The 19,923-nt window shown below is 29.0% G+C and overlaps 1 protein-coding gene across 3 annotated transcripts in view; it reads left to right on the top strand.

The window, feature by feature from the left end:
- Nucleotides 1-3,081: 3,081 nt before the first annotated feature.
- LOC130670573 (peroxidasin-like) overlaps nt 3,082-19,923 on the top strand; it is a 42,572-nt gene continuing 25,730 nt past the window's right edge. Inside the window, exons 1-5 of one of the 3 annotated variants that reach the window (XR_008990360.1) lie at nt 3,082-3,482; nt 6,229-6,372; nt 7,259-7,332; nt 7,533-7,679; nt 11,726-11,939. Coding sequence is in view for 1 of the 3 variants with exons in the window: in XM_057473991.1 (XP_057329974.1) it covers nt 6,291-6,372; nt 7,259-7,332; nt 7,533-7,679; nt 11,726-11,939 (517 nt within the window). In the remaining 2 variants the exon portion in view is untranslated. The remainder of the gene's footprint in view (nt 3,483-6,228; nt 6,373-7,258; nt 7,333-7,532; nt 7,680-11,725; nt 11,940-19,923) is intronic. The other 2 variants (XR_008990361.1, XM_057473991.1) reach the window with 2 other exon arrangements.

Below are 19,923 nucleotides of genomic sequence, written 5' to 3'. Positions count from 1 at the left end.
AAAATTTATTTTCTGAGTTTCGACCCATATAAGGATGGGTGGAGATGGGTGGAGATGGGTGGAGATGCCACTTTGTATTCTGATGAAGAGTAGCCCGTAACTTTTGCCCTGTTGGAAATAACTCATCACAATATAAACGTTTTTTGTTCCTTATGGTGTCCTGTAGTAGGATAGACCGCTAAAAGTCCTGAGAAACATTTATTTTCTGAGTTTCGACCCATATAAGGATGGGTGGAGATGGGTGGAGATGGGTGGAGATGGGTGGAGATGCCACTTTGTATTCTGATGAAGAGTAGCCCGTAACTTTTGCCCTGTTGGAAATAACTCATCACAATATAAACGTTTTTTGTTCCTTATGGTGTCCTGTAGTAGGATAGACTGCAATAAGTCCTGAGAAAAATTTATTTTCTGAGTTTCGACCCATATAAGGATGGGTGGAGATGGGTGGAGATGGGTGGAGATGCCACTATGTATTCTGATGAAGAGTAGCCGTAACTTTTGCCCTGTTGGAAATAACTCATGACAATATAAACGTTTTTTGTTCCTTATGGTGTCCTGTAGTAGGATAGACCGCAAAAAGTCCTGAAAAAAATTTATTTTTTGAGTTTCGACCCATATAAGGATGGGTGGAGATGGGTGGAGATGGGTGGAGATGCCACTTTGTATTCTGATGAAGAGTAGCCCGTAACTTTTGCCCTGTTGGAAATAACCCATCACAATATAAACGTTTTTTGTTCCTTATGGTGTCCTGTAGTAGGATAGACCGCAAAAAGTCCTGAGAAAAATTTATTTTCTGAGTTTCGACCCATATAAGGATGGGTGGAGATGGTCGGAGATGGGTGGAGATGCCACTTTGTGTTCTGATGAAGAGTAGCCCGTAACTTTTGCCCTGTTGGAAATAACTAATCACAATATAAACGTTTTTTGTTCCTTATGGTGTCCTGTAGTAGGATAGACCGCAAAAAGTCCTGAGAAAAATTTATTTTCTGAGTTTCGACCCATATAAGGATGGGTGGAGATGGGTGGAGATGGGTGGAGATGCCACTACTTATTCTGATGAAGAGTAGCCGTATCTTTTGCCCTGTTGGAAATAACTCATCACAATATAAACGTTTTTTGTTCCTTATGGTGTCCTGTAGTAGGATAGACCGCTAAAAGTCCTGAGAAACATTTATTTTCTGAGTTTCGACCCATATAAGGATGGGTGGAGATGGGTGGAGATGGGTGGAGATGGGTGGAGATGCCACTTTGTATTCTGATGAAGAGTAGCCCGTAACTTTTGCCCTGTTGGAAATAACTCATCACAATATAAACGTTTTTTGTTCCTTATGGTGTCCTGTAGTAGGATAGACTGCAATAAGTCCTGAGAAAAATTTATTTTCTGAGTTTCGACCCATATAAGGATGGGTGGAGATGGGTGGAGATGGGTGGAGATGCCACTATGTATTCTGATGAAGAGTAGCCGTAACTTTTGCCCTGTTGGAAATAACTCATGACAATATAAACGTTTTTTGTTCCTTATGGTGTCCTGTAGTAGGATAGACCGCAAAAAGTCCTGAAAAAAATTTATTTTTTGAGTTTCGACCCATATAAGGATGGGTGGAGATGGGTGGAGATGGGTGGAGATGCCACTTTGTATTCTGATGAAGAGTAGCCCGTAACTTTTGCCCTGTTGGAAATAACCCATCACAATATAAACGTTTTTTGTTCCTTATGGTGTCCTGTAGTAGGATAGACCGCAAAAAGTCCTGAGAAAAATTTATTTTCTGAGTTTCGACCCATATAAGGATGGGTGGAGATGGTCGGAGATGGGTGGAGATGCCACTTTGTATTCTGATGAAGAGTAGCCCGTAACTTTTGCCCTGTTGGAAATAACTAATCACAATATAAACGTTTTTTGTTCCTTATGGTGTCCTGTAGTAGGATAGACCGCAAAAAGTCCTGAGAAAAATTTATTTTCTGAGTTTCGACCCATATAAGGATGGGTGGAGATGGGTGGAGATGGGTGGAGATGCCACTACTTATTCTGATGAAGAGTAGCCGTATCTTTTGCCCTGTTGGAAATAACTCATCACAATATAAACGTTTTTTGTTCCTTATGGTGTCCTGTAGTAGGATAGACCACAAAAAGTCCTGAGAAAAATTTATTTTTTGAGTTTCGACCCATATAAGGATGGGTGGACATAAGTGGAGATGCTACTATGTATTCTGATGAAGAGTAGCCCGTAACTTTTGCCCTGTTGCGAATTACCCAATACAATATGATTGATTTTTGTTCATTATCATGTCCTTTATTAGAAAAACCCCTCAATAGTCTTTAAAAAAACCCATGACGAAACTATCATATATTTGACAATGTAAGAATCAGCTTCTTTGCTCCCGCTTGGCGTCGATAGGAACGACGTTGAGTCAACGTTCAGAATATAAGGTAAGAAGAAACGCTCGCGCAGCAAGCTTTATATATTTTAAAGAGTGGGAAGTTATAGATATATGAGTTAATGTGCAATGGCTAGTGTGTATGCGAAAACGCGTATGCTTGTATCATATACTCTCAAAACAGCGTATTGTACGTACGTATGTATGTATACAGACGGGATGTAGAAGATGTGGTGTACTAACCACTTTACATCCGACAATGCGTCGTATTTATGCGCTTTAGACTTTACCGCGTCACCGGCCAGTCTATCGCCGAAACTCTTCCGAGCAACCGCGTTGCTGCTATCGAAACAACTTCTACAATTTTTCACATAATTAAATGATATTACAACTTCTAGTTGACAATATTGCTTCGTTTTTAATTTATTAAAAAAAATTAAAAGACTAATATAAATTTTATGTGTTAAAATCTCTAGTGTAATTCTTATTATTTCTCTTCAATGCTTATTTTTTTACGGTATACTTATAATTTAATCATTAATTAACTTACATTTTTCATTTAAATAATAAATCATCATTACATTATGTTTTGTAAATTAATTGTTCAAATATTCCGGTATTTATGTTAATTTCAAACTTAGTCGTAAACAACTATTATGTGTTCTCGATAAACACTAATTATATATTTGTCTGTTGAAAAAGTTCATTAAAATGAACAATATGTATAATACTGTGAATGTAACGTTTTCTTGTTTATTTTTTGTGCTCTTATTCGATTTTAACCTTTCAAGTGTCAATACATAATATATTACTTGAACCTCAACAATATTTAATAATGTCAATATATATTATTTACCGTAATTCAAACAATTTTCTAATTTAAACCTCTATTAATTGTGATAGTTAATTTATCTACAATACATTCCTTATTGATATACTGTTAATTCAATCATAGTTATGGTTTATTAGTGTCATTGACTTTATATAACTAGAATTTACACAAATAATAGTTGTGATTACAGTTGTAATAAAAATTTAATATTACTTTGTGCTGTGGAAACCTCAATTATAATTGTATTTTCTTAATCTAAAGACTACTACAACGAGTGAGTAATCAATTTTTTTTCACTGATGATTAACGTTTCAATTATTTATATGTCATTATCATAAAATCAAATATATTTTCCACAAATTTACCTTCAAAATTATTTAGCATTTTACTTTACTGTAAGCTATTTACGTTATCTAATAATGGTTTGTTTTTATACCAACAATTTTTATTATTGTTATTATTGTGTTAAAAACATAACTTTATCAATGATAACATACTAATTCGATAACTACTTAAATATACTTTAAGTAATCAAATACTAAAAATAAATATATATGTTCATATAAATGTAAATTGATGAATCCAATAATCAATAATTAACATTGTTGTATTTTTAACAAATAAATTTTTATATAAATAAACACCCTTTTAACGAAAATAACAATATTATTATTATTATTATTATTATTATTATTATTATTATTATTATTATTATTATTATCATTATTATTATTATTATATACACATAAAACAAACAGACTTATTTTCTTGCATTGAAAAAATTAATAATCTAAATATAATTTTAGAATCTTATTGTTAGTTGTGAGAAATCAGATCGTTAATATTTCTTTTAGTATTCTGCATTTCCTCTAGTTTTCACTTATTTTTATTAAATAATGCTTTTGATTCACTCACAGTTCGATAACATCTCTTCGATAAATCATATCTAAATTCTCCGATCGTGCGCTTGGCACACTGAGTTGAAGCACATCCAGTTAACACCAGAAAAAATTCTCTTCTCTTATCATTCGTATTTTTTATACTGTCAATTATTTAATTTATCTATTATTTCTAAACTCATAGTGAAATAACGTATATTCGGTATCATTAAAAAAACTGCTTACTAAAATTGTGAAAAATAATTTGAAAAAAATTATTATTTACTCTCTTAAATTTCAAATAGTAAAAATAGTTATCCACTGCCAAATAGTGATTGTCACGTGATTTTTACTAATTCGTTTTTAGAGAATATATTCGAAATAATTCATGTTTATAATTAATTAATTAAATATTTTTAAGCTCAATGTTATAGAAAATAAACAAAAATCTTTAATAATTAAGCCAATTAAAAAATAATTCCGTTTCTATTGAATCTATTTAGCCCACCTTGAACTCGAACAGGAGAGGTTGGACTCAATTGTTGAATTTAGTAAATCACCGGTTTCACTTTACATTAAATCGTTGTTATTTGTTTACACTGCATTTATGCGTTATAAAAAGCACAAATGAATCTTCAGAATCATGCAGAGAGATAATGCCTTTTGATAATCACTTCTACAGTCCTTTTCGTTATTTTATATTAAATTATTACTCTTTTTTAAATCGCCTGTTTTATATGTAAGCAGCACACATTAGACTGATTCAAAAAAATCGACTAATTTTTTTTTTCTTCATTATAGCGAAAATATTGTTGGAAGTGATGAAAAAAAAATACTGTGAAAGTTTGAGCTCTCAATATTAATATTAACAACTGCCGCATCGCGATTTTCTATTTCCTGTTTAAATAACATGGGAAAATTAATTTTTTAAGCTTTGGAATTTTGTAGCTCTCGGTGAGACCAATACTTTTGAATGTTCAAGATATTTCTTATGGGAAATTTGACGCTCTACAAAAAAGGTCTCTTATAAATTTTCGATATTTTCATTTCTTCAAAAGTAATTCGCAGTTAAAATTAGATTGACGATAAATTTTTACATTTTTTAAATTTTTTGACACAACCATCAACTTTATCGGAAAATTTTAAAGGACATTTTTGCAGAGCATTTTATTTCCTACAACTTATCTCAGAGAAAATTTTCGATATTTCACTTAGGTTGTATGTTATTTGCAATTAACTGAAAATTTTCTTAAATAATCTGAATTTTGTTGCTTAAAATTAATTATATTAAATTTTCAGTTAATTGCGAATAACTTACGACTCATGAGAAATATCGAAAATTTTCTCTGAGATAAGTTGTAGAAAATAAAATGCTCTACAAAAAATGTCCTTTAAAATTTTCGGATAAAGTTGATGGTTGCGTCAATAAATTTAAAAAATGTAAAAATTTATCGTCAATCTAATTTTAACTGCGAATTACTTTTGAAGAAATGAAAATATCGAAAATTTATAAGAGACCTTTTTTGTAGAGCGTCAAATTTCCCATAAGAATATGTCTTGAACATTCAAAAGTATTGGTCCCACCGAGAGCTACAAAATTCCAAAGCTTAAAAAATAAATTTTCCCATGTTATTTAAATGGGAAATAGAAAATCGCGATGCGGCAGTTGTTAATATTAATATTAAGAGCTCAAACTTTTACAGTATTTTTTTTTCGTCATTTCCAACAATATTTTCGATATAATGAAGAAAAAAAAAATTAGTCGATTTTTTTTAATCAGTCTAAGCACACATACTTTAGTCATTTTTTCCTACTGTTACTGAGACACTTAGTCACTTTCAATATATAATACCTGGTGGTGCAAATATTATGGATATCACTCAGATTATTTATATTAAATTAAAAACTAAATGTAATAATTAGGATAGTTTCCTATCATTTATTTTTTATATTGTTTATTCAACTACTGTTACCGATAAGCGAATACGAATTGCCAGAATCATACTGTCAACAAATATTTCGTGTCATTTAAACAGCCAAAACATTTTTTAGCTTAAAAAAGTTAATTAGCTACTCGAAATATTATATGATGGTTAAAGTGGGCACTTTTCGATTTCCAAAAAAAAATTTTTTATTTTTTAGATTAAGAAGGCATTAAAAAATTAGAATATCAAGAAACACAAGAGATGAGTTGAAAATCGAATATGAAATTGAGAAATATTTCGGCTATATTGGCCGCGTTTTCCGTCCATTTGATTCGTCTTTCGGTAGCTGCAGTGACCACAGGTGAGAATTCATTAAATATATTAATGACTTTATCAATTTTTTTTTTTTTATTTTTCTTCATATTGTCTTAATATTATTCTCACTCTATTCAAAATTATAGTAAGAAAAGTTAGCAAGTATATACAATTAAGTAAAACCAAAAATTATGTGTAATAAATACACTGATTAAAATATTTTTCTTTCAACTTGGAACATTTTTGGAAAATAAGCAATATATAATATTTCATATTATTATTATTGTTATTGTTATTTTCAATATAAAAACAAAAATAGTAAGAAAAAAAAATCTGTCATGAAGAGTGTATCTTATGTAGAGAATGATGAATGACTTTATATCTTGTAATGTCGAAATGGATCAAGAAAAATTACTTCAACGTACTGTTTTTTTTTTTTTTTTTTTCCATTACCTATTTATGATTCTTTTTTCAATCTTGTAAAAACTCGTTTTATAAAATTACTTGTTTTTTAAAATAACAATGTCAGCTCAAAGCTATGACAATTTTATTCTTTATGCCAGCACAAACCATTTTTTATGTTTTTTCTCGAAAATTTTGCTATCTTATTCTATTAAAAATATAGAATTTCAGATTTAAAATAATATTTACTTGAACGTAAACCGAACTTTTTTATAATATATATACATTGTAATATGCTCTTAATGTCTCAGATATTTAATTTATTTCGAATTTTTAATTTCTCAAAAGACAATAAGAAATCTTTCAAAATAATATCGGCTGAACGCAAGAATAAACACAGCGAGAATGATTACTTATATTTATAATAATTTTACTAATAACGAGATGATAATTTAGATAATTTAATGCACAATTTTACTTAGTAATTATCATTATTATTATTGTATAGTATTTTTTATTATTTGTTTAAGGATCTAAACCATTCCCAGGATTAGAAAATTTACCAAGATCTTTCTGGCATGAGCTTAGTTCACCTTTTACTGAGGTCAGTATAATATTATTGTACTCTTTAAAACTGAATTAGTGAAAATTAGTGAATATTCACTATTCGCTAGTGAATTTCGCTAATTCACTTTTAGACAGTATAGGCAATATTTTTATTTTATTCCAATTACTATTTAAAAATTAAAAACTTGTATAATACAGAAATATTATATTAAATTTAATGACTAAATTTATTTTCAGATATATGGAGTGGAAGAGTCTACAACAGAGAATGTTGCAACTCCTGAGCCCAGACCTTTTTTTCAAGATCCTGAGATTAATATTACCGTTCAACTTGGTGCATCAGTACACTTTCATTGCAGAGTTGAAAATTTACAAAAAAGAACAGTAAGTATACACATATAAGTGTATACAAATATACACGGAGCAAAAAAAAATACTTTAACGAAAGGAATATTTTTGATTACTCTATGATATAGTATATATATATATATATAACATAAAGTTTTAATTAGCGGTGAATGGACATTTTTTGCTTGGTAAAACTTGCAGTAAAGTATAATATATGTAAAACCTACGAATACTCACAGCTTTTTGCAAATTCTAAAGTAGTCCTTGAGTCTCTCATAAATGCAAATGAGCTTAAAAAGTATGATAAAAGAACTGAAAGATGAAATTCTTTTTAGATCTTTCAGTCATTCACGATTATTGCGAATCTTATTGTGTATAATACACATTAGTATGAAAAGTTTCGTTGTTATACACACTTGTATCATCTCAATGATATAAATAATCTCTGTCTGAGATATTAACTAAACTGAAACTGAAAATTAGGATAATTGGTTAATTTTAAAGGGACTCAAAAATTCTAATAGATAAGTAAAAGGGGATGCAAATAAAAAAAGAAACACAGAGTCGAGTGAATAAACATATTGTGCTTAAATTAAATGCAATTGAAGGATAATGTGATTCATTTTTAAGTTGTTGACACATTAATGACATTATCTTATTGGTCCATTCAAAATGTCTAGCTTATCGCATTAACATACAGTTTCACAGTTCATGCTTATATTTCCTTTATGTGCTATTGAAATCATGAAAACGAAGCTCGCGAAGCATAAAAGCTGAACGACTGTATATTAAGAATTATATATACATATTGAATATATTAGCAGTAGTGGTTATAGAGTATATATGATGCTTTCTCTAGCTTTTAATTATCACTATTCACGGTACATTGTATTGAGATTCAGCAGGTGGGTCTGGCGATAACAATAGTTCACCGGTAAACGCGTACGTTTAAGACAAAGAGCCACTCACAAACTACTCTCATGCTTGAATTGAACACTCCAATAGTTTAATTAAGCTTTCACGTTTCCGACATTCTTGAATCTCCCTCTGACCTTTTTATTTATCTGTTCAATTAACACCATCTATTAATTACCATATATATATATATATATATATATATATATATATTTTTTATTCATTTTTTGTGCACTTATGTCCTTTACATAGTTAGTTATTCAAGTTTTTTTTTTTTTTATTTATAAACCAGTTTGATATTTATGATAATTGAATATTTCAATAACCAATTTTACTTTCACTGTATATCAATTAATTGTTTGAATTTACAATAATATAAATAAGTCATTATGATCATTAAATTCACAATAATTAAGATAAAGTATTTTCAAAAAGATAACGAAAAAAAAAAAAAATTTGCTTACTAAAATATTTGAGTACTCCATTTTTCTTAGCTTTTGTCTTATATATGTACATTACATACATATATTATTTATTATGAGCGTTAAATAGTAAGAGCGGAAAAAGATTTTTCTATGATATATAAGTTCGTTTTCATTTTCTCCAAGGTAGAATGGAGGTTATATCCTTCCAAAGTCGGATATCCGTTGACCGACCCATTATTCATATAATACCGTTAGTTATATCATAGCACTTGAAGCTCAAAATGAGAGTATGAATAAAATTTTTTCTCTTAAATGCAAACGTACTGATAAAGTTATTAATACAATATTTACAATAAAATTTATGGTTTTTATGACATATTACTAATTACTTTAATATTAATCTAAAAGAAACCTAATTATTGTTAATACAATATTAGTATTAGTATTTTATGCAGTGCACTTGAAGATAATAAGTGTATAGTGGTTTAGGCTCAACAACAACAGAAGAAATCACTTAACAAAAAAAATTTCATATTATTGACATATCATAGTTATATTATTTCACAAGCTTTAATAATTAGTAACATTAAATTATGAATTTTTAAAACTTGTTCTTATAAAATAATAAAAAATAGTTATAGATAGACATCTGTTTATTTAAGCAACCATAGATACATTAAACAACATATATTAAATATCATTGCGAACATATGATGAAAGCTTTATTGGTCTCTCGTGTGTTATACAGGTGTCGACTGTTAACTAAATTTTCCATTTTATGCTCCGATAAATGCCTGTCGTTATTCGTTATTGGTAGCGTAATCTTTGTCGTGTAATAGAGATAAGCGTGAATAGAGAGAGAGAGAGAGAGAGAGAACGTGGTTTTGCAAACTCGGTGCAACGATTAACACTGATCGTTACACATCGTTTACGATTAATTGGTCGATGAACATAGAATCCATCTTCAACAGGATACTTTACTTAGTTGTATTATAGTTATTGCTTACTAATGAAATATAACAATAATATATATAATATTACGACTAATAATGGATACCATGGTTCCAATCCAATTACTAACGAATGTTAATATATGCCATGTTACTTTATCAATTGAAGCAGGTCACAACTAAAAGTAAATAAGTTATAGAAAAAAAAATTATCTATTTGTTTATACCCTCTCAGTTTTAACTCTTTCAATTGCCGAATAAAGAAAGAAAACCATCCGTTGGTGATCTAAATACATATTTTAATTTTTAACTTATATTGATTAATTAATGCATTATTAAAATACAGCAAGTACTGTAGATTTCAAGATTTTACGTAGGTGTATTTTATTTTTGACATAACTTACATATCATTGAAGTTTCATTTAAAATTAACTGATGTAGCAGCTTTATTTATTCATTTGAATGTTTTAAATTCCAGTTAAGTATCCTTATATATAAATATATATATATATATATATATACACCGGCATTAATTTTTATTTCTTCCTTCTTTAAGTTGTTGGAATTATTTTAAATGTATTTCAACAATCTCGATGAATTTTAGTTCGCAATTAGATCTAGTAGAAATAAGGTCACACGGTGGTATGGAGTTAATATGACTTTTGGATCGCATACCTGTGAACTAACGCAAAGAGAAAAGTAGAGAAAGAGAAAATATATATATATATATATATATATATATATATATATATATGTAAATGTACAGTTGGATTCCATTAACGGACAGTTTATCTACGGAGGAGCCGAAATTTCCTGGAAATTCCGACTTATCGAATGCCCTACTCTTTTACAGATTAAACTACACGTATGCGCTCTTACATCCACACAAGTGTTGCATATATAAATATGCGCAGACATACTGATACATAGCATCGGGTCGAATCACTGATCTCATATATAAGGTTATATAGAGATATGTGGTGGAAGACAGCGTAGCTCGTAGTGGGGGTCAGGATTAAGGGGAAGTTCCGAGTTAATGGAATCTGACTTAATGGAATTCGACTGTATAGTACATACGCATGGTAAATGTATGGGTAAGTCGAGTCCAGAAAGTTCTTAAGATGTAATTATTCACTACTCAGCCTTTTATAATAGTGATAAATGAATACTCAAAACTTTTGATAAATGATCATACATGGCTTATGAAAAAGAAAAAATTTATATATATATATATATATCGTCGTTACTGTCATTATTTAAAAATTTATAGTTTTCATTTTATTTCATTGCGTTATGGCTTTTAAGCTGTTAGTTTTCCAACTTATCAGATTATATTACTTTATTCGAATCTTAACGTGTTATTTTTAATGAGCGATGAATCAAACAACTGCTGAGGGATTAATTAAATTTTATATCTGTCATGACAGATCTATTAAATTTTTTTTTTTTAATGCTGTCCACATAAAACATATTAAGATATGTAGATAATTTATTAGGTTATTCATTTGGTTTTCTGAATCATTTTTTAAAATTTTTATAAACCTTTAAATGAAGTCTCTACCATTGTACTTCAATTTTAATACATTGAATTTCTAGGCATCATTTTCGAAGTTTGTTTTCAAATCAAAAATTTTTTTTATATCTATATAAAATGTTTATACATATACGATTTAATATTTATTACATATATTTTAATAAAATAATTATTTTTCTTTATGATTATTAAATATAAAAAAAATATATAACGCAATTTTTAAATGAGTAATGTAATTTTGCACTGATTATTTTTTAGGTTTCATGGGTTCGTAGACGCGGTGACGAGCTTCATTTGCTAACCTTTGGTATTCACACATACTCGAGTGATTCCAGGTTCTCATTGGATTATCAAATGCCAAACGATTGGCGGTTATTACTACGATCAGCGACTGAACGAGACGCAGGCGTTTACGAGTGTCAAGTTAGTGTTCATCCACCCTTGACACGAACGATTTATTTGACAGTTTCCGGTGAGTACAGTTAATAAGAATGATAGTCTGGAACATTTTTTATTCTCTTAATCGATAACTATTATCGATAACAATAATTACTATTTAAAATGATATAGTATTATTGTAACGTTAGGCTTTGTGCACGAATTAATGGAAACTGAATGGAACATAATCAAAAAATTACTATATTCATAGTAAAATTTGTGATATAATTTTTATAAATTTAACTATGACCATTTATAGTAGAATGTATAAAGAATAAAATATCTAACAAACGCCACGCCAGTAGCATATTAAACCTCAATAAAAGAATAGAAATAAAATTTAATATAAAGACCACCAACAATAGTCTCTCATGTGTTTTTTTTTTTTCGTCGAGAGAAAAAGAATCTTCGTAGCCAAAAGCGCTTTTCTAAAACTTTGCAAATAATTTCTTGGTAAGGGGGCGTCACCGATTTAGAGCTTTTTACGGCTGGCAAATGTTCAACCCGTTACTACTCGAATTTTAAGTCAGCGAATGAGCAAATACGTTTTTTGAATCATAGTTGAATTTATTATATTGTGCATCATATAGGTACACGGCCCTTTTAAAAAATATACTTTTTTTCAATTTATTATTATATAAATAAAAATCTGGACATCGGGTGACCCTGCGGGCCAGCCCCAAAACTTTCCGCTGTTTTCGAGCTCTTAGAGCTCGAAAATACTCTTGAATGCTACTATTTATGTCAACCGGTAACTGGAACAAATCAGCCACTTATAAGTTATTAATATTTAATATATATTTTAAATAGAAGATTACGAGTTTGTGATAATAGATAATTTTAACGAGCCGCACAGCATAAGTTGGACGTAAATTAATTTTATAAAAGTTTATTCCTGAGTCAAAGTTTCGTGAAACTTTATGATTGATTACTTGAGTGATATACCATTTAAAATCGCTGCATAGAAATATATTTGGAAGATTATAATCTCCCCCTTATTTAACTCTCTCTCTCTCTCAAACACACACACATTAGTGAAAAATCAATAGAATTTATGCTTTCGCAGTCTAAATAAGTCAATTTATTTAATTGAGTATCTATTAATTTCAAATATGTTAAAATTGATTTATGTCGTTGTTAACCATTACGAGCTGAAATCGGAAATGTTGTTACTGATTTGTATAGCTTAAAATCATCATGACAATGCTGCCGATCTAGTTGGAATGTAAATATAGGTGGAGATTTCTTTTAACTCTCTAAATTACTAAACATGATCTTAATAAAATTTGAAAATTTCAATTATTTCCAATAAACGTAACAAAAAAAAAAAGTTCTAACGAAAAACATAGAAAATAAGTAAAAGAAAATATTTCTCGTTTAATTGAACGTTCATCGATTACTTGACATCAGTTGATCGTTGTTCACTCAAGAGGCAAATTGGAATTATGCAAACTAAAATATAACGACGTATATAGCGATGACGAAAGAGAAAAGAAAAAATAAAATAGTAATCATAGTTATCTAAAAATTGACAAGTCAATTTTTCATGATAAATTATAAAAAATTGTATTATTTTTTATATAATTATACAATTATAAAAATTAAGAAATACTATTGATAGAAATATTATTATTGCGCCAATCGTCTGTTCCAAATAAAAAAGAATTAAGATTTACATGAGGGTTGTGAGTGACAATAATTGTCAAGTAGTAAAACTATATAGAGCAAGCAGATACATATACCATTATGCTAGTTATTTGACAACGTACGAAACGATTGTTACTCTCATTTATTACTGTTATCTGGTTATCTAGTCATATGATTACCTTGCTCTGTGCTGAATTATTTAATATAATAATCATAGAAATATACTCTTTTTATGTATGTTTTAATAAGATATTTTTTTGTGTATATGTATTTATATTATGGTGTATTAAAAGTTATATTTTACACATAAATTATAAATAACAATTTTTCTAAAAAATCTAAAAGGTCCCATTATAATAAAAAAAAAAAAAAATCGGTCTATCAGTTGGCTCTGCGGGCCAGACCCAAAACTTCCCGCTGTTTTCGAGCTCAAGAACCTCGAAACATTATTGTGAATATATTTTCGAGCACTTCGAGCTCGAAAATACTTTTGTACGCTGTTGTTTTCGAAAAAAATGTTTTTCACCATTTTTTCTCCAACGATATCTCTCAAGCGAATTGAACGATTGAGACAGTTAAGGTAGCAATCGATGTGGTTTATTAAGTTCTAGAGCTGATTAGATTTTGAAATCGAATGATCCCATTTTTTTGTAGATATCCGAAAAAAAAAACGATTTTCCCTATTTTTTTAATCAACGATATCTCGTAAACGAATTGACCGAGAAAGGCGGTTAAGATAGCAATCGGCGTGTTTTATCAAGTTCTAAAGCTAATCAAATTTTGAAATTGATTTATCCAGTCGTATTTGAGAAATTAAAAAAAAAAAACAAAAAAAAATTTTTTTTTGAATTCTTTTATCAACGGTTTCTCTTGAACGAATGAACCGATTTTGATGGTTGAGGTGGCATTAGACGCGGCTTATACAGTTTTAGAGCTGATTAAATTTTGGAATCAATCCATCGAGCAAATTAAAAGTTATACAAATAAAACATTTTGGAAAAATTTTATTTTTGAAATATTTCCGAACGCACCCTATCGATTAAGCTCTATTAATTTTTTTATTTTTAAAGCTTCAAGATATTAACAAGCTGCGTCGAATGACACCTCAAAGATCGAAATCGGTTCATCCGTTCAAGAGTTATGAATATTTACATACATATGTACGTACGTACACACATACAGACATTCGGAAATCATTGTAAAATTAAGGGGATAGCTTCCTGAAACCTCAAAACGTCAAAATCTGATTGAAATTCGGTTTTTGCGAATCGGACCGAAACCAATAACTTCCCGAATTTTTTAAATTTTAAATTTTCTTAGAGGAAAGTTAAAAATTACGGGATACTTTTTATAAAAATGCATGAACAGTGTCATCTCCACCCATCTCCACCTATGAGCCTTAATTCGAAAAATAAATTTTTCTCGGACTTTCTGGGGTTCCTACTACTAGAGGACATCATAAGAAACAAAAAACGTTTATATTGTGTTGAGTTATTTCATAGTCAATAATATTTATTACTATTTTATAGTATTAAATGTTTTTAAGGCCGATTTATTCTTTGTTTTTTTCTTTATCATCACTATATCATAACCATTTCTGCGGAATAAATCATACGTTTTGTTCGTTGAATAATTAATTTGTATTAAAAAATTAATTTATTTTTTTGTTTACAAACTCTTCTATGACCATTATTTGCAACATATTGAATGGATTGGATTATTTTTCACGGTTATATATGTGTACACTTGACACTTAGTTTCACGGAAAAAAATTTTAAAAAATCGTATGAGCCTCACAGACATAAGGTCACAATAGAAGTGAAACTTTTTTAGGAGTTTTTTAAGAGTTAAGCTGGTCTAAATAAACAAATATATATATAATTTATTTAATTATCCGTTTATTTGGTACGGACCAAATAGAACTTAAATAAATCTATCGGTTCGTTGAATTAAGAATCATATAATAATAGATCTATCTACGATAATATTAAAGTAAGCATATGATATCTAGTGGTACGTTTTCACTTTTTTAGTCCAGTCGGCAAGTGATTTAAATGGCGGTCCTAGTAGATTAAGCGAGGCGGAGACCGATTTTGACGATTTTTTTTTTGATTCCGCACTAAAAAAGGATTTCCAAAAAAGTTGAACAGGTTTCCCGTGTTGCTTTTGATTATTTAAATATTTAAAAATTAGTACTTAGTTAACTTTTAAATATCTCGGAAACTATAGAGAAATCGGGAAAAAAAATTAAGAATAAAATGTAGAGAAATAATCAAAGAAAAAAATGAGACCAATCCGAAGTCTATACGACTAATAGTTTACGAGATATGATTTTTTTAATGCAAATTAATTTTTCGCCGCGCGCACGGGAGTAAACAATTACCTGGAACTTTTTGAAAAATGCATAAATTAATAAAAATTTTTTTCTAATTCGTAGTTCTTACAATTCAAGCCGATAAACGAAAAGTTTCAAATCGAAAAAATAATTTTTTCGATTTTTTACATTAAAAAAACCATTTTTTGATTTTTTAAATCCAAAAACCAAAAAATGGTTTTTTTAATGTAAAAAATCGAAAAAATTATTTTTTCGATTTGAAACTTTTCGTTTATCGGCTTGAATTGTAAGAACTACGAATTAGAAAAAAATTTTTATTAATTTATGCATTTTTCAAAAAGTTCCAGGTAATTGTTTACTCCCGTGCGCGCGGCGAAAAATTAATTTGCATTAAAAAAATCATATCTCGTAAACTATTAGTCGTATAGACTTCGGATTGGTCTCATTTTTTTCTTTGATTATTTCTCTACATTTTATTCTTAATTTTTTTTCCCGATTTCTCTATAGTTTCCGAGATATTTAAAAGTTAACTAAGTACTAATTTTTAAATATTTAAATAATCAAAAGCAACACGGGAAACCTGTTCAACTTTTTTGGAAATCCTTTTTTAGTGCGGAATCAAAAAAAAAATCGTCAAAATTGGTCTCCGCCTCGCTTAATCTACTAGGACCGCCATTTAAATCACTTGCCGACTGGACTATTTTGCAGGACAGTTAACTCTATGTGTTGAGTTCATTCTCAAATATATCCTGTTTGTATTGGTAAATGTTTTTCTTACAGTACTTCGTGAGTACTATTATTCAAATCAAAAATAATAAAAAATGAAAAAAAATTCAAACATGTCATCTAAAGAGTTGTTTTTCTTTTCTTCAGGAGAATAAATCGATGTGGTGGTTATCCGAGATTTATTCAAGCTATATTTTTTCTACTTTTTACAATCCATCTATACAACCTGTTTAATTGGTTTATGTCACTTAAAATAATTACACTACCTTAAATAATTTAATTTGTTTTATTACAGGTAAATTGTTATTGCTAATTAGTAGTTATTTATTACTTACACCAAGAATTTTCTCGTTTCTGATATAAACTAACGTTTTCGTATATAACAACCATCATAACTACTTATAGCAAGAATTCAATTACAAAAAGAAGAAAATTATTGATTTAAATTAAAAATTTTTTCTGTGCATTTAAACCTTAGTTTGTTGTATCAAATCATACAATATAGGTATCTGTGATACATTAAATTATGTATAGCTGTTGTCTATTTATCATGATGTTAACAAGAAAAAAATTTATTCGCAACTTTAAAAACTAAATTAATTTTTAATAGTTTTTTTCAATTTTTATGATTTTCAGATTTTTTTATCACTATTGACTTATATTCATTAAATAATAATAATAATAATAATTTAAAATACAATTTGATTCATTCAGTCAGTCATGAACGGTAATATATAATTACAGAAATTGTCCAAGTTTTAATAAAAAATGTATATATATGTTTTATTTTTTTAAATTTTCGTTTCTGTTTAATTGGCTTAAGTGAGAATGGATAAATGGATGTTAGTTTGTTGCTGGGAAATGCGCAGATACAAAATTGACATTACATGGGAATCACGCGATCCGTAGAATTACGTTACGGAGCGTGCTTCCGTCGTGTGTGGGTACACGCAGTATACAAGTATTGATGCGTACGTAAGTCAGTATATAGTATAGTATACCGATGGTCTATACTAGTGGACATTTCAGGAACATGATACACACCAGTACGACTAATGCAAACCTTGTTGCTACTATACGGAACCAACGAATGTGTATCACTTGGCTACTGTTATAATTCTCATTCTCTTTAATTTGCTCTCTCGTGTATTCTGATCGTGTACCCACGACCTCACTTCAACTATTTCTCATCTACTATATATATATATATTATTGGTATTGATACGGTTGTTACAACTATACTATTACTGATGGTACACTGTTTGATGGTACGGAACGACATCGATCGAACAATGTTGTTATACGATATATTCGACGAGAAGGACATGAGCAAAAGACACACTACAAGAGGTTTGCAACCGTGAAATAGAGAAATGACTACTCCAAGCCAATTAACCGATATAATTATATATTACACTCTATCCTCTATTATTATTTTACAGTTTAGACAAATTACAAATCTTAAAAATATATTAGATAAATATATATATATATATATATATATCCTATAAAGTTATATTTGTTAAAATATTCATATTCAAAATACATAAATTATAGATTTTAATTATTAAATAGCACTTCTTTATACAATTATTAATTTATTATTACGTATCAGTTACGTTGATTTTTCATTGATCAACATCGTCTTTTGTATTCATATAACAATATGATCGGGTTTGTTGATAATAAATTAATGACGCTACTTAACTTTACATGTGAATGTGCATAACTGTTTAAGTTTACAATTTATTGTATGATCAATAATCAATTACCAGGAATCATCGATATATACATATAAATTAGAACGCAAGTACTCTATCTCTAATTAGATGATTTAAATCGTAGGTATGTGGACCAAAGAAGAAAAACAGATAGATGTTAGATTATACATACGAGTGCACGACATTTTGTCTATTTATTTATTTAAATTTTTCTAATAAATAAATATAAAATACATGAAAATTGTCAATTTTATTTAAAATTATATATTTAGTCGAATGCTAATTAGTTATTGACTAATATATTTATAGCAACTTTCATTATTATTAAACATTTTTAACTTCCCGCAAAGAAAATCGACGATTTTCGAAAAATTCGGGAAATTATTGTTTTCACCCCGATTTGCGAAAATCGAAATTTCATCAGATGTCGACGTTTTGAGGCCCTAGGAAGCTATTCTGACTATTTTCAGAATGATGTCCGAGTGTCTGTATGCATGTATGTGTCTGTGTGTGTGGTCTATAACTTTTTAACTAATGAACCGATTTGGATGGTTAAGGCGGCAATCGAAAGAGCTTGTTGGCCATCAACTTTTCTAAAAATTTCAGATCATTTGATCAAGTAGACTCGAAAATATTGGTGAATTACGAAAAAAAAAATTTTTTTTTTTTAGTTTTTTATTGATTTCTCAGAAACGACTTATACGATCAACTTCAAAATCTAATCAGCTCTAGAACAAAATAAAACGCGTCGATTGCTGCCTTAGCCATCTCAATCGGATAATTCGTTCGAGAGTTATCGCGGGAGAAAGAAATGGTAAAAAACGGTTTTTTGCGAATATCTTCGAAACAACTGAACCAAAAAATTTCAAAATTTTATCAGCTCTAGACCTCGATAAAATACGCCGATTGCCGCCTCAACCATCAAAATTGGTCAATTCGTTCCTGAGATATCGTGGGAGAAAGAAATGCTAAAATCGGTTTTTTTCGAAAAAAAACGGCACACAAAAGTATTTTCGAGTTCGAAGAGCTTGAAAATGTATCCACGACAATGTTTTCGAGCTCCTTGAGCTCGAAAATAACGGGGAGTTTTGGGGCTGGCCCGCAGGGTCAACCGATAGACAGATTTTTTTTTACAAATCATACTGATTTAAATACGTAAAGATTATAATAATTTATCTTAATACAAAATTATTTTTACATATTTAATTAAAAATGTATAATTTATAAAGGTATGTGTGTGTGTGGTGAGTAAACTAAAATATCTAGTCCAACTATGACCAAGCTGGTTATTGGCTTAAGAGTAAACTTGAAATTGGTTGTCAGTTGTGGTTTTAATGGTTTTACGTGTAGCAGAATAGTAAATAGGAATTTGTGTGGAATTCTACTCATAAAGATACATACTTGATTTACTAACATCGTGTGTCGAATTTATGGGTCCAATAGTTGAATAAAACACTCGAAAGTTCTGTCAAAGCACAGTGGTGATATAGATTCAAAATAAAGTTTCGGATTGATATAAAGCAAAAAATACAAAACTTTTAATTCTTCTACATTGTTTTATATTAAAAAAAATTTTTCATTACATGTCT

This window comes from Microplitis mediator, chromosome 1 (genome assembly GCF_029852145.1).
Source record: "Microplitis mediator isolate UGA2020A chromosome 1, iyMicMedi2.1, whole genome shotgun sequence".
Lineage (NCBI taxonomy): Eukaryota > Metazoa > Arthropoda > Insecta > Hymenoptera > Braconidae > Microplitis > Microplitis mediator.
The sequence above is the reverse complement of the archived record's forward strand: the minus strand, read 5'-3'. Positions and strand labels throughout refer to the sequence as shown.